Below are 26,957 nucleotides of genomic sequence, written 5' to 3'. Positions count from 1 at the left end.
GGGAAATCCTTTCTCTCCTGTGGGCTTACTTCTGTCCTGGGCTTCAGGGTGGGGAACATCTGCACTGACTCCGCACTTGGATAGGGATGGATGGAGCCTCATTCTGGTCCCAGAGTTTATTCACTCTCCCCCTGCCCCCAGGAGCCACACCCTGGCGGCAGAGGCAGTGCGAAGTCACCCACTTCAGTTTTCCACTTAGCTCACGTTAAGGAATGGGTGCCCAGGGACAAATTACACCACACCTTGAGAGGCAGTCACCTCCCGTTCCAAGTGAGTTCACAGCCCGAGTGTGTTCCCAGCGTGCTGGGTCTGAAGGGCCCACTGTCAGCCCTGTTCATGGTGGGACAGGTGATTGGCGCGAGGCTCCCATTGACTGATTTTGACCTTTAACTTTGGATCATCGTCATCACGTGTTCTGTGGGTTTGCCCTTCTATCAATAGTTGGGAAGACTTACTGTCATTTTAGAGGTTTGTATTTATAAGACGTGCATGTGTGAGCGGAAGAGTACCTTTTCCCAGGCTTCTTGCCTTTCAGGAGGGTGGTACGTGGGCAGGAATCGTGGGTTCTAAAGTAAATGTAGTATATTTTTCTATAAAAACTGAACTTTCTAAAATAACGAAGCCTAGCGATAGTATGTTTTCTAAGTACAATGCCTGTATACCCAAAAGGTAAGGCATAGTTTAGAGCAAGGTGTAGAGAACTATGCGAACTTCAGTACCTGGTACCTCTCAGTGACCTTTAGCTGTTAACACTTAGGCTGCCTTTTTCTGATCTTTTGACAGATCTTTCATCCGCCTTCTTCTGGTGTTTCAGCATCAGAATTCCACGGGCCTCCCTGTATTTGAAGTCCACATTCCCCTATGGATGTTCTCTTTCTAAGAGGAACATAATCTGTAATTGCTCTTTTCTATCTCTAGGGAGGGTTCCAGATTGCTTATGTCTGTTTCACGGACTTGGCATCTTTCTGCTTTTGTGATCAAAGTCATGATGGAAAAATAACATTCCTGTCTTCTAATTCCCTGCCTGGCTTACCTAACCAGTAGGTTTGCTTTGTAGTCTTCTGTTTTAGCTTTTCCTCTTGTGTCCTTGCCCTGCCTGTGAACCTAATAAGATATAAACGTTGCAGTTAAGACTTATGCTTCTGCTTAGAAAGTCACAAGAGTGTCGCTCCCCCCAACGACGAGAACAAGCCAGGTGAGCCCACCCACCGTGGAGTCAAGGTCACCGAGTGATATGACGAACTCCAACCCCATAAGTGACAAGCCCCTCTTAGGAGGGACTGCCCTGGCTGCTGTGATCTTTGGCAGAGCCGCAGGAAGAGAAGGAACGGGTGTAAGAAGAAAGTAGCTGAAAGCTTGTAGAATCCCGGGAGGCCGAGTGGTGTAGACCTCTCGGGAGCCCCAGGCACAAGGGGAACCTTCACACACACACACCCCTTTTCCACAGACCTTCGGTGAGCTTGTGACAAAGCCTGGGAGCAGGACAGGAGTCCTGCAGCCACCCTTTCTGAGCCCAGGCATGGCACCTGCCGAGGGCCCCACAGGAGGACCGGGAGGGACGCTTCACACTGGGCCTTGTGTGGGTACCACCCCGAAGGAGGGACGAAGATGCTGAGAGGGGGCCGTGGAGGGGGGGCGGCGTGCAGTGAAGGCGCAGTAAAGGCTGAGGACTGACCAGGAGGACAGCGAGAAGCGCCAGGAAGTACCGGCTACCTCGGGGGAGGGAGGTGGGGGGCAGCAGGGCCGTCGGGACAGCCCCCAGCCCACCCGGCCAGACGCGCACCCACGGGGCCAGCTGGGATCAGAGGCAGGGAGGGCTCCGGGCCTTACCAGCTTCCAGGCAGCAGCTGAAGACTGTTACAGGCCCCGGGACACGGTCGTGAACAAAGATCTCTGCCCTCCTGCGCTTCCCTCCTGATGGGGAGAGACAGATTAATAAAGGTAAAGCCAGGCGGGGCGTGGCGAGCAGGACCGAGGAGGCCGCAGAGTGGAGCATCAAAGAAGGCCTCTCGGGGCGGCTCTCAGCACACGCCCGGCCATGCGCTGTCCAGGGGAGGGTGGGAAGCTGGGGTCCACACCGGGCTTGGGAGCTGCTGGCCCAGTCTCGGGACAGCAGGGACAGAGTGTCTGGAAGTCCGTGACTGAGGGGAGAGACAGGAAGATGAGATCGGAAAAATATCGGGGTCCACAGAGGTTGTTTTGGGCCTTTAGGGCTGATGGGAGTTAGGCTTTTGTGTTAAAAGGTGTGCGGGGCCTGCAGAGTACTATTTTCAGTGACCAGTGGTTCGCATTCGGAAATCTCAGCCCATAGCAGATCCGCCTACTTGAAACACAGTAAACCACTTCTAAAGCATCAGTAAAGAGTTTCCCTCCATGTACTCATAAAATTATCTGAAAATCAAGGCCGTTAATAAATAATATCATTTATTACATCATGGGATTAGGGGTAGTTTTTACTGGTGGTGTTTCTCAATGTATTTCAAATTTAAAATGAAGGAGAAAAGTAACATTAGGACTGTATCTGCTCCAGTAGGTAGTTTTCAACATGCGCGCACAAAAAATGTAGGTGCCTCTGCAGGCTCAGAGCTCTCCCAGCCCTCTTTGGGACGGGCTTCATTTATTTACTGTGTCTTGTGCCCCATCTTAAAGCGGGAGGTACTCTGGTGGGGTAGGGGTACCTTGGAAGACGGCATGGACGTCGGAGTCTCACAGCCTTGGCTTCAAGCACCGGCTCTGGGTTTGAACAGGACGCACTTCCTGCCGTGCTTGGGAGTCCCTTCCCTCGTCTGGCACGAGGTGACAGTCTTCCCACAAGTGGCTGCCAGGTTGTCACGGGGAGGGCTGTGCTCTCCTGCACTTGGGGGGGACTCCCCGTGCAGCCTCGTCCTGTGGGAGGATTGCCCCTAGGGATGACCTCAGTCCCTCGTGGTGTGACCTTGAACACGGTGGGGTTCTGGTTTCCCAGGTGCAGTCGTGGGGGGGTCTCGGCCTGGCCAAGGCCCACAGTGGGGATCCCCACATGTCCCAGGATGTGGCCACACCCCGATATTCCTTATTCTTCCCTCCTTTCTCCCACCCCCTCATCTTCCCTCCACCCACCCCGTACCCGTCCCCGCTGGGAGCTGGGCGCTAAAAGTTCTCTCCCCAAAGCCCCTGTGACAGGAGTTTGCTAGTTTTAAGTAAGCTCTTCAGATAATCTGCCAGAAGAGCGTGGGGTAGGAAAACAAACCTTTCTACACATTTAGGCAGGGCTGTTCCCGTGGTGATGAACCACATGTTTTCTGTCTCCAAGCCTTTATTTGCTCTCATAAAAAGCACAGCTTTGGTGATAAGGTCGGGATTGTCGTCTCTGGCACCTGGTTTTGGACGTTTTTGTTTACGTTCTTCCTCTTTGCAGTTACATGGTTTTGTTTTTCTTTTTAACAGCATCCGTGTGACAAACTGCGGCAGCTAGTGGGTGTGGGGTCTTCTGTGAATGAGACTAACCACCACCCCCAGCCTCCCTTTACAAACTGGTTTGGTTTTGTCTCCACAGCAAACCCAAGGAGCCGGTCTTCAGCGCAGGTAAGGCTGATTGAATGTTGGTGCGGGCGCCCCTCACTCACCTCAGAACTTGAGGGGCGATACGAAGTAGTTATTCAGGGGCAGCTGGGACGGGCAGAACATGGGGGTCCACGTGGCAGGACTGGGGGCTGAGTACTCACTGTCAGCCTGTACCTGGGGGTCTGATGGCTCACGTCATACAGAGACCACCCAGAAGATGGTCATAAAGACTAAACCCTTTACTCACCCCCTTTAAACCGATTCAAGATACATCAATAAGGAGGAAGAGTGAGATGCCATTATACTGAAACAAAAGTTCTAGGTTAAAAGACTCCTGTTGCCTTTGTTATCCCTTCCTTACTAATGGGGCTCCCCCCACCCCATCATCAACATTTGCATTTCTCTGAAGGGGAAAGTTTCTGATGCATCCACTTATATAACTTTGTCTAAAAGCAACTTTTTTGTTTCTTTTTCTGCCTTTGGTTTCCTAAACTGCGAACTAATAGTTCATATATATCTTTCTATATGTCTTTTCTAACACATTTTATAATAAGGGAGCTGCTATTTTGAGAATAGTAACCTTATTTGAAAGCGTATTTAAAAACGCAAAATCATTGACAAGTGTGCAACGGGTTAAATAAATTCATTTAATTTTCCAAGTTTTTTTTTTCCCCTTAAGTGCACAATTGAAACATAAAAGTCGGACTTTCCTATTTATCCGCATGTGCTTCAGTATTCATTTCGTTTTCAAGAAGCATGAAATTACTCACTGAAAATGTAATCGCCCTAAGCCTGCAGAGCTAGGTCTGGAGTGCACTTGTCAGAATCCCCGAAATGTGTCCAGGTTTTTCTAGCAGGGGGCCGGGAGCCTCTCAGCCTGAGGGCTCGGGAGTGCTCCCCGGCAGGCAAGTCACTCTTGCAGTGCCCCATCGTCTCTTTACCCAGCACTTCTGTCTCTGTCTCCGAAATCACAAGGGAAACGCCGGGTGACACACTGCAAAGGTAGGCGGCATTTCTGAAACCTCATAGCTCTCTGAGCAAAGCTGTGACCCAGGCTGCAGAAACTCTTTTCATACAGGCCAACAGATAGTCTCCTTGTATGAAAATGTTTTTGTGATGCAAACCACTTTGATTCGTTGGACGTTAAAAGCATTCCTGAGCATTTACTTGGGTGGGTTTTAACGAGTAGCTATAAATTGGATCTTGATCGATTATTGGCTGATTATAGGAACTCTTTTTAAAATCTGTATGAACCTTAAGAGAGCTATAGGGCAACCCCTGGATGCCCCAACTGTTTGAAACCTGCACTGCTGCTGGCCGCTCCCTCTAGCACCTTTGGGTTTGGTGGGTGTGTGCTGTTATCCTAATATGCCTGAAAAAAAAACCCCAAAAAACAAACAAAAAAAACATTGCTTTCCCTTGCTGCCTTTTTTATTTTACATGTAGAATGTCTGACTTACCAGTACAAAACAGTGCCAAGGCTAACTCCAGCGCTTCTTTGCCCAGTCCAGTGATGTAGAACTGCCCAGTGAGCAAACCTCCATCATAAGGACTTTACCAGCACGTAACAACGATACACTCACGTAGATGTTTCACTTACGTTGATTACATACACCCACACTAGGCTTCTTGTGTGTGCTGTGGGATGGCATTATATTCCCTTTATTCTGAATCTGCATTCCATGATTCCCCTTACGAAGAGAATTAACGGAATCGCTTGTCATTTAAGCTGTCACACCCGCCCCTCTTTGTCCCCCTTCTGTCGGTCTGCTGGGTGTTTTTAGGGTCTTCAGTTGAGCTGGCCACACTGTCTGATGAGCTGAGATCTGGGTGAGGGATTAAGGAAGGGCAGAGGTCAGCTGAGGCGAGCATGGGTGGAGGCACGGAGCAGGATTGGTGTGTAGGTGGCAGAGAGAGAGAAGGATGCATGGGGTGGGGGGTAGCTGTGGCCAGTGAGGTCACGTACGGGAAGAGGGGGGCAGGACAGTTAGAGCTTTGGGTCCAGCAGGTAAGAGAGTGGGAGAAGGATTCTGAATCCATTGTGGGCCTTGACAGGTTTGGCAGCAGTATCTAAGATGACCTGGGGTGGGGTGGGGGGGGGGGGTGATAAGAAAGCCTGCGGTGCTGTGGGCCTCAGACGGGCTAGTCCCAGCGGAGCTGGGGAGGAGGATCACAGAACACAGCAACTGGCACGCTGTTCGCAGGAGTGAAGAGTGTATCACACGCATGCATTTATGACCTGAATTGCACGCACACCGTAACATAAAAGTGGGATGGCCTCTCAACTTTTAGGCCATGTTGCATGTGGCACTGTTTGCAAATCCTTAGGAATAAGACTTACAAAACTAATTTGTAAATGTGGTACTTACGACACTATAATTACCTTACGACTTCCTCAGCAATTTCCTCTCTGCGGAGGATTTTTCTGTTGAGTGATGTACAGATAATCCGTGGTCCCAACTGCCCAATTTAAATGCCATTAAGACCCAGTCCTTTGATCTGCAGTGAAGCATCAGAATGCAGTGAGTTCTGAACCGGAACAGAATTCATCAAGAGCTCACAAGACATTTTCTTTGGTCTTATTATATCCTGAAAACTGTAGCCAGAAAACCCGAAGTCGTTTCTTTTTAAAAGTCCAGGAGTTGCCCCTTGTCAATATATTATTGGGTTTTACTTTCATCCCTATAATTTATCAAAACATCATAAGTTATTTTGTTATTAAAAATGTTTGTTTAAGAAAGGTTTATTTCCCAGTTTCTCTCTCTAATGGGTCTTTTGTTCTTTGGTTTTCTATTTCTAGCTTTTCTTTGAGCATTTTCCTTTTTGCATGCATCCTAGCATGTACTTCTGATTTTGTGTTCTTTACGCTTGAAAGAATCGAACAGTGTAAGATTTTATATAAAGACACATTTTTACATTGCGCTATAACACACCAATTTAAACATTGAAAGATATTTTATGAATTTTGATACTGAAATTGTATACACATTGAACTCAATAAAGAATTGAAGTGGATTTCTTGTGTTAGTTGTAATTTTTTGGGGGGGGGGTGGCATTTTTCCCCCTCCTGATGATGAAACGTAAGCACTAAAATCTCTCATGGAAAATAATCGTTGGAATCCAGTTCTCTCCTGCCTTTTACAGTTTCTTACATTACTTAAGTAAGCAGAATGTCAAAGGCAAACAAGATGAAAAATTTTGTTTCAAACTGTTTGTGTTTTAGGTAGTTTTCCCTAGGACTTTAACCAGAAATGACATAAAGGACAAAGTTTCCGCTTTCCAATTGAAAGGCTAGAGAAAATATAACCTTTTTTCAGGTACGCTGGGCACTGAGGTATCTTACTGACCTCTTTGTTCTTTTCATAGAAGAAGGATATGTAAAAATGTTTCTTCGTGGACGCCCTGTTACCATGCACATGCCCAAAGATCAAGTGGATTCTTACAGTTTGGAAGCAAAAGTAGAACTACCAACGAAGAGACTCAAGCTGGAATGGGTGTATCCTTTGTTCATTGATTAAGTCTTACACAAAGTAATCAGTCGATGAATGCTTTTATCGAAATTCAGCTGTAGACAGTCGTGTAACTAAACCGTGCTGGCAAAAAGTTTTTAAACCCAAAGAAAGAAAGAGGGATACCCTGGAAGGAAGGACTAGCGTTCCCCCCCTCAGCCAAGTAGGGACTTGGCCAACCTTGGGAGCCTAACTTCAAGTTAACACCGACTAATTAAAGGAGGAAATGAGGATGAACCCAGTACTAAATGAAGGAAATACAGTGTGTGACTTACATTAAATGGACATGTAGCGCGGATATAATACCCTTAATTAAAAAAAAGAAAACGAAAAAGCTCCCACAAAGTCTAATCTGAGTCAGCCGTATGACTAGCATTCTTGAAATAAAGCTGCTGGAGCCTTCGTAGTACGAGATTTGGGAACGTGAATGAGCTTCCAAGAAGAACAAAATGAAAGACAAGAAAACAGAGCATGTGAAAGAGTTGGGTTTTTATTTGATTTTGCTTTATTTTTTACTTTTAAAAAACATTTTTTATTTTGTCTTGACGTACATGAAGCTACGGGTACCGGGGTCGAGACTGTCGTAACAACCTGTACTTGCTTCCGACGGGCGAGACTGTGTATTTCATCGCATCCGTGGTCGTGCTGTACAATGTGGAGGAACAGCTTCAGAGGCATTACACGGGCCATAATGATGACGTGAAGTGGTGAGTCCCCAGAACTGGGATTCCTCTGACACCTGTGGGAAGAGCATTGGCAGAAAGGGTTCAGTGATGGGATATCACTACAGAGAAGGAAAGGGACCTGAGAAAATAGGATCTCTAAGAGGGAAAGCTCTTCTTTGTGTTCTGGGTAGCCTACTCTCTAAGAGGGAAAACTCTTCTTTGTGTTCTGGGTAGCCTACTCTCTAAGAGGGAAAACTCTTCTTTGTGTTCTGGGTAGCCTACTCTCTAAGAGGGAAAACTCTTCTTTGTGTTCTGGGTAGCCTACTCTCTAAGAGGGAAAACTCTTCTTTGTGTTCTGGGTAGCCTACTCTCTCTCTAAGACACCTTTTTAGTTTTCTATCCTGATAACACATCATCTTAACCAACCGTGTTAACCTAAACAGATAGCTCTAACAGACCCCTATCTGGAGGCTTTCTCATGCTAACGGCTTCTAATTTGGGTCTTTATTTTTTAACAAAAATGTTTTGCCTCGTGTGCATGTCTTTTCTGGGTCTGCTATTCCTGTAATTCATTTATACCTTTGGTAGCGATTTTATGTATCTGGGAAAGATGATGGATGAATAGATGGACTTATGTATTTCTATTTATCCTAACTCCCTGGTCAGTTATTAAAATGCTGTTGGAAAAAACAAAATGCTGTTGGAAAAAGATGCTGCTTTTACTATTTGATATACTCAGATGACTTCTTAAGAAAGATTGGATACTAATGAAGTGGTTCTGAGACTGAAATGGTTATTTCCCAAGCAGAGGGTACTTTTTCTTTGAATTTGAAAATTCTCTATAGATAAAGGAATTAAGATGAAATGAAATGAGGTGCTTAGAGAATCTATCATGAGTCTGTAAGAAGTTAGGCGCTGTGTATATCTTACTTGTAAATTTTTGACCAGATTATATTTGATCAAGGGAAGAGTGAAGCTCACCTTTAAAGAGTAGGTGTTTTTTTAAATATCTCTTTTTAGCCTTGCAGTTCATCCTGATAGGATCACGATAGCCACAGGACAAGTTGCAGGCACATCTAAGGATGGAAAAGTGAGTTATATTTTCATATTTTTGTAATGAACTGGTAACACAAAATAATTTTCTGAAAATTTCGCTGACGAATAAACCTGCTTAGATATAAAATGTCTGAGTACTTCTTAATCCCTCATTTGAATTTTCTATTGCAAATTAAAGTTCTTACTCTGACTTTAAAAGCCCCTTGAGCTCACCTTAGTTTCAGCTAATTTTTAAATAGCATTGTTCTTGCCTAAGAATCCATTAACTCTTAAGATACTTATTTACACACATGATAAACATTAAAATGTTAAGTACACATTTAGTAAGCATAGTTAAAATCATAATAAATAATCATTTGAATTTGGGGCATGTTGCCTCTTCAGTGAATTTCAGACACCCTCTGCCATGAATTCCCTGTAATCATGACTTCAACCCGTGGAATTTGTGTCTGGGGGTAATCTATAAGGGCTGCTGGAAGGATTTTAGCACAAATTTTGTAAGCACTTCAGCAAGACTTCAGTTTGTATTTTAAGGAATCAGAGAAGGAGCTAGTAGAATTTGACAAATAGGACAACTCAGAACTGGCTTCCACGTACTTATTTACCACCATCTGTGGTCATTGTCATGTCTTATCCAAAACTTCCTGTTACTTTTCTTTTTTTTTTTAAAGAAATTCATGTTCTTTTATTTATTTATTTATGACTGCGTTGAGTCTTCGTTTCTGTGCGAGGGCTTTCTCCAGTTGCAGCAGGTGGGGACCACTCTTCATCGCGGTGCGCGGGCCTCTCACCATCGCGGCCTCTCTTGTTGCGGAGCACAGGCCCCAGACGCGCAGGCTCAGTAATTGTGGCTCACGGGCCCAGTTGCTCCGCGGCATGTGGGATCTTCCCAGACCAGGGCTCGAACCCGTGTCCCCTGCATTGGCGGGCAGATTCTCAACCGCTGCGCCACCAGGGAAGCCCTCTTGTTACTTTTCTGATGTCTGTTTTTGTATAGCATTGTGTGTCCATGCACAGTGTATGATCTGAAACGAATTACATTAAGTTCTTCCATTTTTATCGTGAGTGCTACCATTTTTCAGAAAATATTTTAATAACATCAAATTTTAAATATTTATGCTATTTTCCATTAAAATCCTGTACTTGAAAGGAGGTAACAGGAACAGTGGAAATCAGACCACTATTCTGTAAACACGGAGGGAACAGGGTCTTCATCTTCTTTTTTCTTTTACTGTTAAATGATCTTTAAAAGTTATTTGAAATCAGTAGTAAATCATTTGTTCCTCCCTCTAGTGGATTAACTGTGTATTTCAGTTTCTGGCCTTGAAATTGAATCAGAACCTTAGAGCCAGAGAAAATATCATCGCTATCTGAACCATCCCTTTGCATTTACAAGTGGAGAAGTCTGGAGAGACCGAGGGACTGTCTGCGGACGCCCAGCCACTTAGAGACAAGTCCAACCTAGAACCTAGTTCACCCGTCTACGGGGTACAATGCTAGTCCTTTTCTTGATAAACCTGCTGATTATTCTGTGATGCTTTCTTCTATTAAGGAAGAGAAAAATTAACATAGTTGAGAGGGTTTTGAACTAATCATAACAATTCTAAATTTTCGTTCGTGTACGATCAATTTCCTGTGGGGCCCAAGGATGTTAAGATCTTAATACCGTTGGTGGCGACCATCATGATGAATTGAACCACGCTTGCTCCTTAGTAACAATACAGACTTTGCAAGAACAACCCTTAAATGAGACTCCATTTTCTTCGTCATTTTTCATTTTTAAAACTCAGACACATTCGATATACAAATGAGAATATCACTTCCTGTGGTATAGTTATCAGTAACAGGCTCTTCAAAATTTAAAGCTCGGTAGACCTCTCCTAAGGTTAAATTGGCCCCAGGAGCCACGACCTCTGGGAGAGATTGGGAATGTTTTATTTATATTAAAAGGCAGAGTCCTCAAATGCATTAAAAAAAAATTTTTTTTGACAACATTAATCTCATAATTTCAAGGTAAAGATAAATTTGTAGACTGGACACAATGGGTGACTCTGCATTGTTTCCTAAGCAGCAGTTGCCCCCGAACGTGCGCATCTGGGATTCCGTGACACTGAATACGCTGCACGTCATCGGAATCGGGTTTTTTGACCGAGCCGTCACCTGTATCGCGTTCTCAAAATCCGTAAGTATGAGCCCTGTGGGTATTGCAGCCTTTGTCCACAGGGAGGAGAGAATCAGCTCAAGGTTGAAGAGGGAGAGAGTTAACACGCCCGTAACTGCCCAGGTGTATGTACAGATTTGGACTCTGAAACGTCCCGCATCCCAGGTCCCTCATTCAGAGGTCGCGTGCGCCCCCTCGGTGACACACGCTCCCAATCAGATGTCTCCACGGTGATGAGAAGAGGCCCTGCAGCCACACTGTCTTCAGGCTCCTGGAGCAGTCTTGCCTGCTCTGGCCTTGAATTTCCCCTGCCTGTCTGTGCCGTCCCCAGCCGGGCTGGCTCGCTGCCTGGCCATAAGCAGGGGCTGGCTGGACCTCGTGGTCTCCCAGGCTTCCTCAGGTTGTGCCCGTTCAACAGAGCCACCTTTAAAGCACTTGTTCAGCCAGTTCAGAAACGTGCACGCGTTCACATCCGTACACCGCGCGCCTCACCCCCAGGGCCCCCTCCTCTTGTACGGCCTCGCGGTAGCGTGGCCCTCGCTCAGCGCACACCTGTGCCCCGGAGCCGCAGGTGCCTTCTCCTCCAGGGCGGGGGCTCTGCAGCCCCTAGAAGGCTGGTTCTAACAGCACCAGTGGTGAAGCACACCCCCCGTCCCCTCCCTCCCGCTCCTGTCCCTTGTCACCCCGCATTCCCCTGCTCCCCCTGTCTGTCTGCCCAAGTCATGAGCAGGTCTCGACGGTGGTGGGTAAATATCCTTTAATGAAGATGTAGCGGACTCTTTGTTAACAATAAAATTATGTTCCTTTTTAATCACTCTCAACCTAGCTTATTCTCAAATGCAATCTTCCTGTGAATACCTTTGTATTTTTCCAGAATGGAGGAAGCAACCTCTGTGCCGTGGATGACTCCAATGACCACGTGCTGTCCGTGTGGGACTGGCAAAAGGAAGAGAGACTGGCGGATGTCAAGGTCTCTCTCCAAGCCTCGTGTTGGGCTGTGTTGTCCTTTTCCCATGTGGCGCCTTCCCCTGCTGGCTCCTGGCCAGCTTCCTGTGTCTCCGTGGGCTGTGGGCTCTGTCCCCGCCGCGGCCCCCAGGCAGGACCCCTTCACCGAGAAGCCCTCTGGCCACCGGCACCCCTCCCCCATTCCCAAGGCCTGGTAGGGTTTCTTCTTCTCACCACAGCGTCTGTAAGGGTTTTCCCTCCTCGTTTTACAGTCACCACCCTTTTAATTCGCTCCATCGCTCATTTGCTCACATTCTCTCCGTCATCCACAAATGCCGAGCGTCCCCTTTGCACACACGTGTTGAGGAGACACTGGCGCGATGGTGACAAGTGAGATGTGCCTGCTGCCCAGCGGGAGGGCCAGGCAGGGAGCAGGGGGAGGGGGAGGGCAGCACAGCCCGCATGGGGCTTGTCCCGAGCTGAGTGGACTCGGGAATGGGGTCCTCCCAGTGGGGCTCTTCCTACAGTGGGACCCACTGGACTTTCCTTACGTCAGTGTACTTGCCTTAAGCTTTCTTATGCCTTCCTCCTGTTAAAACCATGATTGGATCTATTTTTATAGAACTGACCTCAGATTTCTCACCCGGGCATCCATTAACCTTAGGGCACCTGACTTACCTAAGATTAGCATCACCCCTGGACCACCTGACTTACCTAAGATTAGGATCACCATTGGGTCACTTTACCTACCTAACATTAGGAGCGCCATTGGATCACCTCACTTACATAACTTTCTCTCTTGTTTGTGTGTGGGATGCAGACCCTGTATTCTAATAAGGCATTAAATAACTATTTCTACGCTATAGCTGTGCCTTCTAATAGTCTGCTCAAGCATTTAAGTTCTTGCCATGTCGCTGGGTTGGAAGCAGTCAGAGCAAGTTATTTTCCAGGTTTAAGAATGCATAACTGAATTATCAAGCAGAAGGAGCCATCAGGGTCAGATTCGTGGGACCAGGGTGCAAGTCGTGGAAATCAAGATAGCAGGGTGAGGGTGGTGAAGTGGTACCCAAAGAGCCAGATCCCCTACTGGATTCCAGGCTCGGTCGCCAAACCACCGGCACAGTCCTGGGGATGAGAATCAGGAGGGACTCCCCAGACAGACAAGGCAGCCAAAGTGGGCCAGGAGCGATGGAGCCGAATGCAATCCAGACTCCGGGGCCCTTCCGATCGCTAGATGGCGATGAACCTGCGATTCTTAGTTCCCCGGCCGCCCTTCAGCCGGAGCTCACTGTGTGCCTGCTTTGTCCCAGTTCCTGTGAGTCCCCGTACAGAAGGATAACTTCGTGGCCCCATCCTCAGGGCTCAGTGCAGTGGGGGAGACAGACGAGGAAGAGAGGGGTCGGCACGCACAGACACAGGTTCAGTGATTACAAAAGATGAATTCAGTGGGAGAAAATATCAAGAGGCCTAGTGCTTACCTTGATGAATTATTTATTTGTGGTTCAGATTTTATTTATTTTCTTAAGTGTCTTAAGAGACTTGAGACATCTGATTCTCCTGTTTTGCACAAAGTGTTCTAATGAAGCCGTGTTTGCTGCGGATTTCCACCCCACGGACACGAATATAATTGTTACCTGTGGAAAATCCCATCTCTACTTTTGGACACTAGAAGGAAGCTCCCTTATTAAGAAGCAAGGATTATTCGAGGTGAAGTGAAATTGCATCTGTCGTTTTATTTTTCACCGATGGTACTTGCGGTCACCTAGCTTTTAAGGAAGCTTTGAGGCATCCCAGTGCTAGAATTTGTTTTAATTGGCAAATGCGGGGGTGTCGTGATAAAGACTGTTCCTGGAGATCCCTGGCAGAGTTGGGGAGCCCCTCGTGTCTCATGGGTAACACTGGCGATGCTGAGAAGGAAGGACCAACACAGGGAGAAGCACCAGGAAAGGATGCCCAGGGGCTGGGGCCCTCGCCGAGGCCTGCTGGCTGCAAAGAGCAAGGAGGAAGGCGCCCAGGAGACCTCAGTGGGACTCTGCAGAGAGCGATGGGCAGTCTCTGTGCCACTGAGTCCAGCATCTGCGGGCCTTGTGAGAGCACCGGGAGGGCACCTGCTGCCCTGTGGGCCCAGAGGCTGAGTTAAGAGGATGCCAGGCCCATCCTTCAGGCCGTAGTCACGGCAACACGGCCCCTTAGCCTCTCCAACACCCTCCTCTGCTCGAACTGCCTTCAACCTGATAAGTACCAGAAATCTCTTTATTTTAGACCAGGTAATCTCAGGGCATAAGTTACGTAATGGTGGATAAGAATGAAAGGCACACAGTGTGGTAGCAGAAGCTGACACTATCCAGCTTGGGGTGACTGTGCTTCTAGATGGTATTAATACGAACAAAAGGGTGTCTTGATTGTATATATGTATTCTTCTTCAATATTCTGCAGAAGCAAGAAAAGCCAAAGTTTGTCCTCTGTGTGACTTTTTCTGAAAATGGTGACACCATCACCGGAGATTCAAGTGGCAACATCCTGGTATGGGGAAAAGGTAACAAGTGATTCCTCCCAAAGCAGACATTTCTGGGTGATGTTATAAGTATGAAGCCAAACGTGGCTCCTGTAAGAATTGTCTGTTCATATCATTTCCAGGTTTACTATTCGATTCCAAGGTACATAGGTACATACATGCATGTGTGCGGGTGTAACTTGGAACCAAAAAAAACTGGGACTGAGGAAGATGAGACTAAGTAAGCTGTGGACTTCTGTTGCTCTAAAAGGCTCTTTAAGCCCAAGACGTTGTAATGGAATTAATAGCTTATTTAGGAGATCTGATAACAGCTTACGATGATGAAGTCATCAAAGGCTGTTTATTTAGCTCTACAGTATTTAACTTCTCTGGCCCACATTGCTTGGCAGGCGTTGATTGAGTACTAACTGTGTCTGAGGCAGCATGCTGGATGCTGAGCATACGTATGAGTCAGATGGGCATCCCCGCTGTCAGTGGGCAAACGGTGTGGTAAGGAGGTCTCCTTACTCAGAAACATTTGTTCGGTCAAGCTCAATGAGCATTTATTTATTTACTTTAAATTATTTATTTATTTACTTACTTATTATTTATTTTGGCTGCACTGGGTCTTAGATGCGGCATGCGGACTTCTCAGTTGCGGCATGCAGGATCTAGTTCCCCGACCAGGGATCAAACCCGGGCCCCCTGCATTGGGAGCTCGGCATCTTACCCACTGGACCACCAGGGAAGTTCGTCAGTGAGCACTTATGAGTGCTTACCTTGTGCCAGGAAAAAAGGGAAAATGCACCTTCTCTGTCCTCAAGGATCTTAGTATTTGAGTTGGGGGTGAAGGTGAAAACAGACCCACCAATGTAATTTCAGACTAATATGGTGACCTTTGTAGTATCCCTGCTACTCTGGGTGCCACGGACTCTACGTATACATCAGTTCATTTCACCCTTAGAACAATCCAGTGGGATAAGCAGTAGCCCCATTACACCAAGGGGGAAACTGAGACAGAGCAGTTAAGTCACTTGTCCAGAGACACACAGCTCATTTCTCAGCCACATGTAGTCTGGCTGTACTCTTCACACACTATGCTTCGTGTTAGCGTGTTTTCCTTAATTATTTTTTTTTTAGTTTATTTTATTGAAGTATAGTTGATTTACAACGTGTTAATTTCTGCTGTACAGCAAGGAGATTCAGTTATACATATACATATATATATTTTTTCATATTCTTTTCCATTATGGTTTATCACAGGATATTGAATATAGTTCCCTGTGCTATACAGTAGGACCTTGTTGTTTACCCATCCTATATGTAATAGTTTGTATCTGCTAACCCCAAACTCCCAGTCCGTCCCTCCCCCAACCCCCTCCCCCTGTTTTCCTTAATTATAAAATAATCCAGTTCATGCTTGTCTGGTGCTCTGGGAACTTCTAGAAAGTGGATCCTTTATAGATTCACACTGCAATGATGTTCTAACCAACAGTATCGCGTTTTAAAACAAAAATGAAATGAGATGGGCAGAGGTGAGCCTTTGACGATGTCCTCAGCTTGGTCTTGCTGTGTTTAGGTACGAATCGAATAAGCTACGCAGTTCAAGGGGCCCACGAGGGCGGTATTTTTGCACTTTGTATGTTGAGGGACGGCACGCTGGTGTCGGGAGGAGGGAAGGACCGGAAGCTCATTTCTTGGGATGGAAACTACCAGAAACTTCATAAAACCGAGGTAAGACAGCAAGTCATGCTATTGACATTCGTTTTGAACGTTAAACTGTTACACTGACCAGTTTCCTTGTTAGTTTGAAATCTTCAGCTTACCGTTTTGAGAATTGTTTAGATAACATTTTCCTAAACAGGGTAGTATTTTACTAAAATCACGAAGGCAGTTTAAGTACTAAAAGGGAATTAGGTTTATAAAATGTGAGGTGGTCGCGTTTCACATCTAGAATATTTTTATCAGAGACCCAATCTCACTTTTCCAAAGGAACATTTATCCACATTTTGATTAATCGTTAAAACGTTTCTTCTCTTTTCACTTTAATTTCCAGCGTGTTACTTTGGAGACATTTTCACTTTGAACTAGTGTTTACTGAGTATCTACTTTGTGCGCGGCTGAGTGCCAGTATCCTCTCTAGAGCTCTGACCCCTTTTGGCATCTCTTTCACCTCCTTATTACCTGGTTAGCAGCCCTGGACTCCCAACAGGAGCCAGAGGCAAGAAATTCAATATTCCTTCTACACACTCACTGAATTTTCTCTCCCCCAGGCCCTGGGAAATTATGAGCAGACAGATATCAAGGTCGGCATCAATCCCAAGGTTGAGTTTCTTCCTCTCTAGCATAGCATGGACACCTTGTAGAACTCTTCCAACTTCTAAGTCAGATGCACCCAGCACAGTTACATCAGAGAGCAGCATGGCCTGGTGCTCTGACAGGATGAGAATTTGGTTTTGTTGATTCCTCCTCTTCATAAAGGAAGGCCTTTATCTGAGCTTTGGAAACCACCTTCCTTTCATGGAGACTTTAATTGCAGTAGCAATTTTTATAATAAGATTTGACCAGCATCTGATGAACCCAAGTTACATTATAATCCTAACAAATACTCCAAAGTCTCACCTAGTTTTATAGAAGATACTCATCATTTTTAAGTACCTGTAACTCCTCTTCATTAGCATGGATTGTTACCAGCTTTTCTCAAATCCGCGCTAACAAACCAACTGGAAGTAGGAAGTTTGTGTGAGAACGGGCTGCTCCGCACCATCCCAGAGCCGCAGCGCCTGGAGTCCACCCCAGGGTTTCGCTGCGATTTTTTGTTCTTTTTATAGAGTGCAAGAACCTCTGTTTATTTTATCACAGCAAATTGTTCTTGGCTGGTGTATTTTGAAATTATTTTTATTAACACTTAGATAATCATATATGTTTGCCAACATGAGCAGTGGATTTCAAAACTAAATGACGTTGCCAAAGAATTTATCCTTTTAAGTTATAAAAAATGTTTAGGAACTCTTATTACAGCATGTTACATATTCTTTACTTTCCAAATTTTACCTGGTTCTGCTATCAGAAGTCATAACAAGTAAAGAGTAAACTACTCAGTTGTATTTCTTATTTTTATATTTTGTCAAGAAAAAAATGTTTTATTCTTTGTTTTTTAAACAACCTTGCTGGGCTTCCCTGGTGGCGCAGTGGTTAAGAATCCGCCTGCCAATGCAGGGGACGTGGGTTCGAGCCCTGGTCTGGGAAGATCCCACATGCCACGGAGCAGCTAAGCCCGTGCGCCACAACTGCTGAGCCTGAGCTCTAGAGCCCATGAGCCACAACTACTGAGGCCACGTGCCACAACAACTGAGCCCGTGAGCCACAACTAGTGAAGCCCGTGCGCCTAGAGCCCGTGCTCCACAACAAGAGACGCCACCACAATGAGAAGCCCACGCACTGCAACGAAGAGTAGCCCCCGCTCGCCGCAACTAGAGAAAGCCCGTGCGCAGCAAGGAAGACCCAATGCAACCAAAACTAAATAAATTTATATTTAAAAAAAAAAAACCTTACTATTGCTGATTTTTTTAAGGTATATGAAATGTTTGGAGTTTAAATGTAAGATTTGAGATCATTCACTCAAGTACTTTCTCTCCATAGCACATGCGTGTGTGTATGTCTTTGTGATAGGAGCTATCATCATGATAAACAAGTATTTTGAATGATGGAGCTAAGAATTTAATGACATTTGAAATCTTTTCAATGCAGATTCCAGAACAGTTTGGTCCCATACGGACAGTGGCTGAGGGGAAAGGCGATGTGATCTTGATAGGCACGACCAGAAACTTTGTTCTACAGGGCACGCTGTCTGGAAACTTCACACCCATCACTCAGGTACGCGCCAGCTCAGTAAGCCCACCAAACAACGTTCATTCTGTGTAACAGTAGAACGTAAGACAGAGTTACAAAGAGGAGATTCTTCCTGTGTTTTATACTAACATCACCTTGCTCGGCTTCAGTCAGCGAGGAAGAAAAACAGATGAGAGAAATCCCAGAGTGTGCAGTAAGCCATGGTTCATGGTCCTGCAGGGCTCCTGAGTGTTGGCTGTAATGTTTCAGAGAGCTTTTGTTTGTCTCGGTTCTTTATAGGGTCACACTGATGAGCTCTGGGGACTGGCCATCCATGCCTCAAAACCTCAGTTCTTGACCTGTGGGCACGACAGGCACGCCACCCTGTGGGACGCTGTTGGTCACCGGCCTGTCTGGGACAAAATAATAGAGGTAGACATGCATGTTATATTCCATCTTCCTTATAAAAATTCATCTGGAACATGTTGATTTTTTTTTTGCATGAGATTAATAGTGATATAAATTCGTCCCAAAGCAAATGTCACTTCCTTTATCTCCTTCAAATTGCACTGCTTTAAACATTGCCTCAAGTGGTCTCATCCGTGTAATTCGGAAGTTTGCTGTTGCATTTTTGGACAGCAAGTGAGCCTTTCCGAGTTGGTTGCTGGGTTTCCCAAGTGCAATCTCTTCTGGCTTAAAGCCTGAAAAACCCTTGTTATGAGCCTGCATTCTATCTACAGAGTACCTTTTGAATGAGACTTTATTAACTATTGTAACAGCGTATAGTTTAATGTATCTCTGCACTTTGAGTTTGACGGTAAAGGTAAAGTTTAAAGTCAGCATGTCTGTGACCTTTGCAAAAGGAACTCCAATTGTACATCAGAGTGCTGAAGTATCCTTTCCCTACGTACCACACAGCAGTGTCTGCATTTATCGAGCACTGTTTGCATACCAAGCGTTGTACATGTATTATCCTTAATCCTTGCAGCAGCCTTGCGGGTTGAAGTTTTTTACCCTGATTTTATTGATTAGGAAATTGAAGCTTAGGTAAGTCAATAGCTCACCAAGGTCCCTGAATCCGTGATGGAGCCAGTGTTCACCCCCAGCTCAATCTGACTCCCAAAGTCAGGGTCTTCCGCCACATCATACTGTAGTGAGTGAAATACACCTCCCATCTTGCTTGCGCCCTTAATGACACATCCAGCCCCAGGTAAGGGGTTGCCCCTCTGTAGACCCCACACGTCCTCCTTTCAGCCCCCGCAGAGTTGCCGGCATTTCCTGATGTGCTGGGTCCATGTTTCAGCCCTCCTGCCCTTCGCTTTTTTTAATAGATAAATTTATTTATTTATTTAATTTTGGCTGTGTTGGGTCTTCGTTGCTGCACGCAGGCTTTCTCTAGTTGCGGCGAGCGGGGGCTACTCTTCGTTGCGGTGCATGGGTTTCTCATTGCAGTGGCTTCTCTTGTTGCGGAGCACGGGCTCTAGGCGCACGGGCTTCAGTAGTTGTGGCACACGGGCTCAGTAGTTGTGGCTCACGGGCTTAGTTGTTCTGCGACATGTGGGATCTTCCCAGACCAGGGCTCGAACCCATGTCCCCTGCATTGGCAGGCGGATTCTTAACCACTGCACCACCAGGGAAGCCCCTGCCCTTCGCTTTTGGAGAAGGTCTGTGAGAGACTGGAGCTGGCTGGTCACTGGGGGAGCTGATCACTGAGATGACAGGCCTGGGGGTGACACCGCCACCAGAGGGAAGAGCGGGAGTGGCCCAGGTGGCAAGGCATAGCTACAGGAAGTGGCGGCCCATGTCGTGACTGTCCCCTGGTGGGGGCTTGGAGGACCAGATGCAATGGCGAATACATGAAGGGCTGGCGCAGAGCTGGCAGCCACTGATGCATCAGGGACAGTGATGGTCCAGGAGAGCAGCCTTCCCTGCGGCCTCGGTCTACACGGCAGCCTGGCCGAAAGCAATGCCAGTTACTCCATCACCAGCCTGGCATCAGGGCACGGGCGCCAAACCGGAGCCCAAAAAGATCTGCAGTTCCGTAGCTTCTTTACCCACTGGCCACTAGACAGAAACACTGAAGTGTCTTCATCTCAAAAATGTTATGAGCCTCAAATCAACTAGGCAGTAAAGCTTCAAGTGCACATGATTTCTCTCTGTGTGTCAGTGGAGGCCCTGAGCTTAATCACAGCTCCCGCTTTGGAAAAGCATTGCAGTAATGTCATCAGTCCCTGAAGAGTTTCTCTCTGGTCTCTCTCTTTTTTCTTCGGTTTCTCCAGTGGTATCTCAGTGCCTCCTTCCATTTCCATTTCCAGTGCTACTATTTTCTTGTTCTCCCTGTGATTAATCTCTTCTCACTTCAGTTCGTCCTGAGCACTCCTACCAAGTGATCTAAAACATAGATTCGATCACGTCGTTCTTTTTAGTGAAAAGAAAAAGTTATTCTCACTGCGTTTTTCCCAGTGATCACCGTCCTTGACATGGCAGGGCAGCCCACGTTACTAGTATCATCCATGCGCTGTCCCGTTCCCCACCCTGTAAACCCGCTGACTCTACCTGCCATTCCTCACATATGCCCCACACTGTGATGCTTCTACCTCCTTGATCATATTGTTGTCCCCTTAACACTCGATCCAAAAAAAATATTGGTGTGTCCACGTCCGCCTTCACCTATACCGGAAGGCCCGAGTCAAAGGCTTCCAGCACCGGGATGCCTCGGCCCAGCTTCCCCGTCTGACTTCACCTAATGCTCCCTCTCCAGCTCCTTTTACCTCTCTCATCAGTCTTGTTGCACCTTGTTAGGAACAAACACGTACATGTCCCACTAGAGCCAAACCTGGAATGTGCCCTGCTCACCTTGAGATCTGTCTGGGGTTACCGTGGTGTCTTTTACCCAGTGGGGGGCGTTCACCCAGTATCGACCTGATGGCATTGGGTGCAGGGGTCGTAATTCCAGACAGATCGAACACAAGTTTCCCATTCAGCATGGGGGTCAACTGAAGGAACTTCCAAGACTTGGAGGAAGAACGTGTCTTTGTTGATCTGTCATCTGATGACTGTAGCTGTGAAAGGATATAAGAAGGAGAAAAATTATAAGGGGATAAAAATTTAGTGTTGGCTTCCCTGGTGGCGCAGTGGTTGAGAATCCACCTGCCAATGCAGGGGACACGGGTTCGAGCCCTGGTCCAGGAAGTTCCCACATGCCGCGGAGCAACTAAGCCCGTGAGCCACAACTACTGAGCCTGCGCGTCTGAAGCCTGTGCTCCGCAACAAGAGAGGCCGCGATAGTGAGAGGCCCGCGCACTGCGATGAAGAGTGGCCCCCGCTCGCCGCAACTAGAGAAAGCCCTCGCACAGAGACGAAGACCCAGCACAGCCATAAATAAATAAATAAATAAATAAATTTAAATATAACAGTGTGTCCATGTCAATCCCAAAACTCCCTAACTATCCCTTAAAAAAAAAGAAAAAAAATTTAGTGTTATTGAGACATGACCTTCCTTAAAGTAGGAAAATGTTTTCCTCTCTGGAGAGGGAGGAGGTTTTTTAAGTGGGGCCAGGTAGCGCTAAGGGGTGAGAGCCGTGCCTGCGAGTGTTTTATGTGGCCGCGCGGTGTCTGGCCGTCCATTTACACTTCCTTTACAATGTTCTAGGACCCAGCTCAGTCTTCTGGTTTTCATCCTTCAGGGTCTGTGGTTGCAGTCGGAACGCTGACTGGGAGGTAAGTGCATGTCAGCATGGCTTGGGCTTTCAGAGTTCACGGGAAAGAGGCTTGTTGTCTGTGTGTCCCCAGCGACAGGCACAGGGTAGCTCTCGGCTGCCTCTCTCAGCTCCTAATGACTTGCCGGGAATTAAGTCCGAGCTCGAAAGTGAAACCTGAGGCAGTGGCCCTTCACGTTTTGGACTTTGGGAAAACCCGAGGGAAGCTGTGGACCCCTCTCCCAGAAGAGGCCCCAGCTCCGCACACACAGGACTGTGGGGCTTCTCAGCTTCGGAATGGGGCAACAAAGCATTTCAAAGCACTGCGGATTTTAAATGCTTTTTCTCGCTGCCCTGTCAGACTTTTAGAAACTGCCCAGATCCTGAGCCTCATGTCTGATTCAGCCAACACTTATTTGCCAAAGCGCCTCTGATATGCCAGGCCCTAGCTCTGCGCTTGAATCCCAGCTTTACCACGTAGCCGCAGTGTGTCTTTGAGCCAGTTACATAACCTCTCTGAGTTTGTTTCTTCCTCTGTAAATTGTGACGATATATCTGCCTGGCCGTACACTGATGACTGAGGGAGACAATGGATGAAGCAGCTCCTGGGGTTGCCTGGCAGGCGATTTCGGTGGTTATTATTATATCATTGTTTCATAAGATTCGATCATACTTTTATATTGTTTCTCATAGTATCTACACGTATTATAGCTTAATTCATATACCACTGGTGATCCCCTCCTCTCCAAAGAGCGTACCACTTATGGAGAGGGAAGTGGGGAGGGGCAACACAGGGGTAGGGGAGTAAGAGGTACAAACTATTAAGTATACAGTAAGCTACAAGGATATATTGTACACCATGGGGAATATAGCCAATATTTTATAATAACTATAAATGGAGTGTAAGCTTTAAAAATTGTGAATCACTACATTGTACGCTTGTAACTTATAAAATATTGTACAGCAACTGTGCTTCAAAAAAAAGGAATACCACTTAGATTCTGTTGCTAGGAACTTAGAGTATGTATAAAGAAAGAGTAACCATTTGTAAGTCATAGGTGGCAACATCTTAAGAGTTGGGCACCTTCTATCCAACAGAATCGTTCGTGAAAATGTCTGCACACACACACACACACACTCACACTCCTTTGACCTCTCTTAGAGACATCTGAAGCTTCCAACTCAGCAGGCTCTGATGAATGGCTGCCAGCCAGTTACTGCCGTCAGCTACGTGCTGACTCTGTGGCAGGACAGGGTATGGGACAGTGCCAGCTGCTCAGAATCACAGACAGTGTCCTGTAGGAGGAAGAGAGATGGAACATGCAACCTAATCCTTCCCCTCGTTTATGCCTCCCCCACCCCTGGTCCTGGTACCGGGCTTAGCTCTCGATGGGGCAGGTTAACACGATGTTTCAAAGGCACAGCCCAGACAGCCCAGTCTCTCTGCTTCTTCTCTTCTGACCTCTGTTAAAGTTAAATAGCACAGGGACTTCCCTGGTGGTGCAGTGGTTAAGAATCTGCCTGCCAATGCAGGGGACACGGGTTCGAGCCCTGGTCCAGGAAGATCCTACGTGCGGTGGAGCAACTAAGCCCGTGCGCCACAACTACTGAAGCCCGCACGCCTAGAGCCCATGCTCCGCAACAAGAGAAGCCACCACAATGAGAAGCCCGCGCACCGCAATGAAGAGAAGCCCCCGCTCGCCACAACTAGAGAAAGCCCACGTGCAGCAACCCAAGGCAGCCAAAAATAAATAAATAAATTTATATTAAAAAAAAAAAAGTTAAATAGCACACATTAAAGGTAAATGGTTGTTAAAGATGCAAGGAAGCAAAGCTGAGACGCCAAATCCAGATGTCAGGGGTCAGCCAGTCCCCTTGAGTGGTGCTGATTAGGGCCCTGAGTGGATAGTGACTCCGGCTCAGTGGACACGCCGATGGATGTGTGTCATCAAGGTTTGAAACGGCAGCAGCAGGGAGTCCACATTCCTTTTCATCCCTGAAAACACTGGGGTCGAAAACACTGGGGTCCCACTCACTGCCACTACTTGAGAACATGTGGGCAGGAGAGTTCAATCTTCCCGCCATTTAACGAACATTGACTGAGTACCGTGTCCTGATTAGAGGATTCGGCGCACTTCCATGTCCATTATAATTTGACTGATTGGACGCTGGGCCTGCAAAGTCATTCTGGGCCTTTATTCCCATTTTACAGTTGGGGAAACTGAGCCCAGAGAGGCTAAATTCAAAGGCCAGTCCTCTACTCGCCCTTCTGCCATTCTCTGGGTCATTTCTTTCACCCAGCTGGTTGCACACCAGCATCACGGAAGGTCAGATGCTGGCCCAGCTCTGCTTGCAGCAGCACTGGATGTTTTCCCGGCCCCATCCTCCTATACCCATCCTGCCTTGCCCTGGGCCAGATCTCTGAGTGAGCTTGTGCAGTGGCCCCTTTGCTGCTTCCTCTGGCCACAGGCTGGGGGTAGGTGTTGGTTCATCTTCCCTGCCCAGGGCTTTCTCTCCTTTAATGTGTAAGTGACAAAACTCAAACACCAGGGAGCCCTGCCATAGCATCAGTAACTGAATCATTTCCCATAGTACCCAGTTTGCTGCTCCTATCTTTAGGAAATGCTCATATGTAGGAAATTTTCTTTAAATGAAAGCTGGGAATAAGAATTCTTATTAAGCAAATACAGAGCATTTTCAAACTCTTAGGTTAATTGTTTTTAATAGCCTTGCTGCGACTGTAATAGTCTTCATTTTCTCACTAAACAACTGATTTGTACTTTTCCCCATGTTTACAACAGGTGGTTCGTGTTTGACACAGAAACGAAAGACTTGGTCACCGTCCACACGGATGGAAATGAACAGCTGTCTGTAATGCGTTACTCACCAGGTTAGAATACGGTCCATTCACTCTGACAGATTGATGAAGTTCTCTGTAGATGTCTTTAAAGAAAAACATTCACAAGCCCCCTCAAGAGCGAAATTTAAACTATATCTGCACATAATTGTGGCACTTGGGCGTTCTCAACCTCCCTTCTTTGGGTCACTATGCTTGTGTGGGTTTTTTTGTTTGTTTGTTTCAGCATGTCAAAAAGAACCTTTATTATATTTATAATAGCCTCTCATGCACTCATGCTTTCTTGCCAGGTGCCTTTGGAACAGTTTACTTGTGTGTTTTTTAACTTTTTATTACGGAAAATTTCAAACAGGGACAAAATTGGACAGAATAGCGTAACGAACCCCCATGTACCCATCACCCAGCTTCAGCAATTATCGACTCTTAGCCATTTTGTTCACCCATAGCCCCACCCACTGCCCCCTCCCATGTTGTTGCTGAAGCCGTTCCCAGACATCTTATCCTTTCATCTGTTAATGTTAATAAATAGAGAGATCTAAAAAAGATGAGGACCCTTTTTTAACAGCTTTATTGAGGTATAATTTACATACAATATTTCTCTTTATGAATGTGCAATTCAGTGATTCTTAGTAAATTTGTAGAGTTGTGCGACCATCACCACCATCCAGTTCTAGAACCTTCCCATCACCCCCAAAAGTTCCCTCCCTGCCTATTAGTAATTAATCTCTACTCCCACCCCCAGCCCTAGGCAACATAAATGGCCTTTTCTGAACATTTCATATCAGTGGAGTCGTACAACACGTCACCTGTTGCATCTGACTTCTTTAAGTTAAAATAATGTTTGTGAGGTTATTCATGTTATTGTATGTGTATCAGTAGTTTATTCCTTTTTAATTGCTAGATAGTATCCCATTTTACGGTTATGTCATGTTTGGTTTATCCATTCAACAGTTAGGGGATATTTGGATTGTTTCTGTGTTTTGGCTATTATGAATAATGCTGCTAGGAACATTGATCATATGTCCATTTTGGTTGGTTTCTTTTTTTTTGGCCGCGCCTCACGTCTTGCGGGATCTTAGTTCCCCGATCAGGGATCGAACCCACACCCTCAGCAGTGAAAGCTCGGAGTTCTAACCACTGGACTGCCAGGGAAGAAGTCCCCATATGTACATTTTGTACTCATAAGTCTCTTTTACTCCATAGGTGCCCTCTCTCTCTCTCTCTCTCTCTCTCTCTCTTTCTCTCTCTCTCATAGGCGCCCTCTCTCTCTCTCTCTCTCTCTCTCATAGGCGCCCTCTCTCTCTCTCTCTCTCTCTCTCCACACACACAGGCAAACACACGCCACCCTCACTTGCAGTTCATTTGTTGAAGAAGCTGCTTCATTTTTCCCAGAGCATTTTCCACACTCTGGATTTTTGTGAGTGCATCTCTGTGGTGTTGCTTAACGTGTCCCTCTGTCCCCCATATTTCCTGTAATGTAATTTGGGATCTAGATCCTCTTCCGGCTCTATGTGTATTGGTCTCCTCTTCCTACAAGAGACACATGAGGTCTGCTTGTCTCGCTGTCTATGCCATTAGAGCCGTCACTGCCCAACACTTAGATCCATAAGGGGACTGGTTTTTCTATTTTAGCCTTTCTTCATTTATCAGATATAGTACTTCTATAAAGAGAAACTTCCCTTCATCTACTTTTTGTTACCCAAATAGTATACTATTTTGTTACCCAGTCATATGGTAGAGTTAACCAAGATAAATGCTTAGTTTCTTTCCCTTTATTTACCAGTTTCCAAGATAGTGAGTTTGTTCTCTGCTCCCTTTAACAATGATCAGTTGCTGCTGGTGGGGGTTTTGGTGCCATTATGAATGTAAGTGTATTTGGTAAGTTTCAGTCTGTGATGGTTATGGTACGTGGAACAGTTTATCCATTATTGGCCACTTCAGTTTGGCTCCTGAGTCCTTTTGACAGCTTGGGTTCCTGGGATGCTCATGGCTACTGGGTAGGTCATTGTTTCTAAGCCTCATCATTTATGCTTTTGGTTTAGGAAGCACTCTTTCTCTGTGATATGTCGGACCTTCAGCTATGTGAACGCTACTGGAAATAGCAGTTTTAGTCCTTGGAAATACTTGGCCAAGACTTGCCATCACTCTGTAGGAGTCTTCTATTTTATAAGCTGATAGATGGTCGTACCTATCTCATG

The 26,957-nt window shown here is 46.3% G+C and overlaps 1 protein-coding gene across 4 annotated transcripts in view; it reads left to right on the top strand.

The window, feature by feature from the left end:
* EML1 (EMAP like 1) overlaps nucleotides 1-26,957 on the top strand; it is a 145,360-nt gene that overhangs the window by 98,252 nt on the left and 20,151 nt on the right. For 2 of the 4 annotated variants that reach the window (XM_068540703.1, XM_068540693.1), the window contains exons 5-17: nucleotides 3,536-3,564; nucleotides 6,910-7,039; nucleotides 7,610-7,759; nucleotides 8,738-8,807; nucleotides 10,845-10,955; nucleotides 11,809-11,904; nucleotides 13,452-13,586; nucleotides 14,316-14,415; nucleotides 15,953-16,107; nucleotides 18,124-18,249; nucleotides 18,505-18,636; nucleotides 21,857-21,924; nucleotides 24,704-24,792. In XM_068540703.1, coding sequence (XP_068396804.1) covers nucleotides 3,536-3,564; nucleotides 6,910-7,039; nucleotides 7,610-7,759; nucleotides 8,738-8,807; nucleotides 10,845-10,955; nucleotides 11,809-11,904; nucleotides 13,452-13,586; nucleotides 14,316-14,415; nucleotides 15,953-16,107; nucleotides 18,124-18,249; nucleotides 18,505-18,636; nucleotides 21,857-21,924; nucleotides 24,704-24,792 — 1,391 coding nt within the window. Of the gene's footprint in view, nucleotides 1-3,535; nucleotides 3,565-6,909; nucleotides 7,040-7,609; nucleotides 7,760-8,737; nucleotides 8,808-10,841; nucleotides 10,956-11,808; nucleotides 11,905-13,451; nucleotides 13,587-14,315; nucleotides 14,416-15,952; nucleotides 16,108-18,123; nucleotides 18,250-18,504; nucleotides 18,637-21,856; nucleotides 21,925-24,703; nucleotides 24,793-26,957 lie in introns of all 4 variants that reach the window. The other 2 variants (XM_068540722.1, XM_068540712.1) reach the window with 1 other exon arrangement.

Source organism: Eschrichtius robustus, chromosome 1, assembly GCF_028021215.1.
Source record: "Eschrichtius robustus isolate mEscRob2 chromosome 1, mEscRob2.pri, whole genome shotgun sequence".
Lineage (NCBI taxonomy): Eukaryota > Metazoa > Chordata > Mammalia > Artiodactyla > Eschrichtiidae > Eschrichtius > Eschrichtius robustus.
Note: the sequence above shows the minus strand (reverse complement) of the source record. Positions and strands in the feature narration are given on the sequence as shown.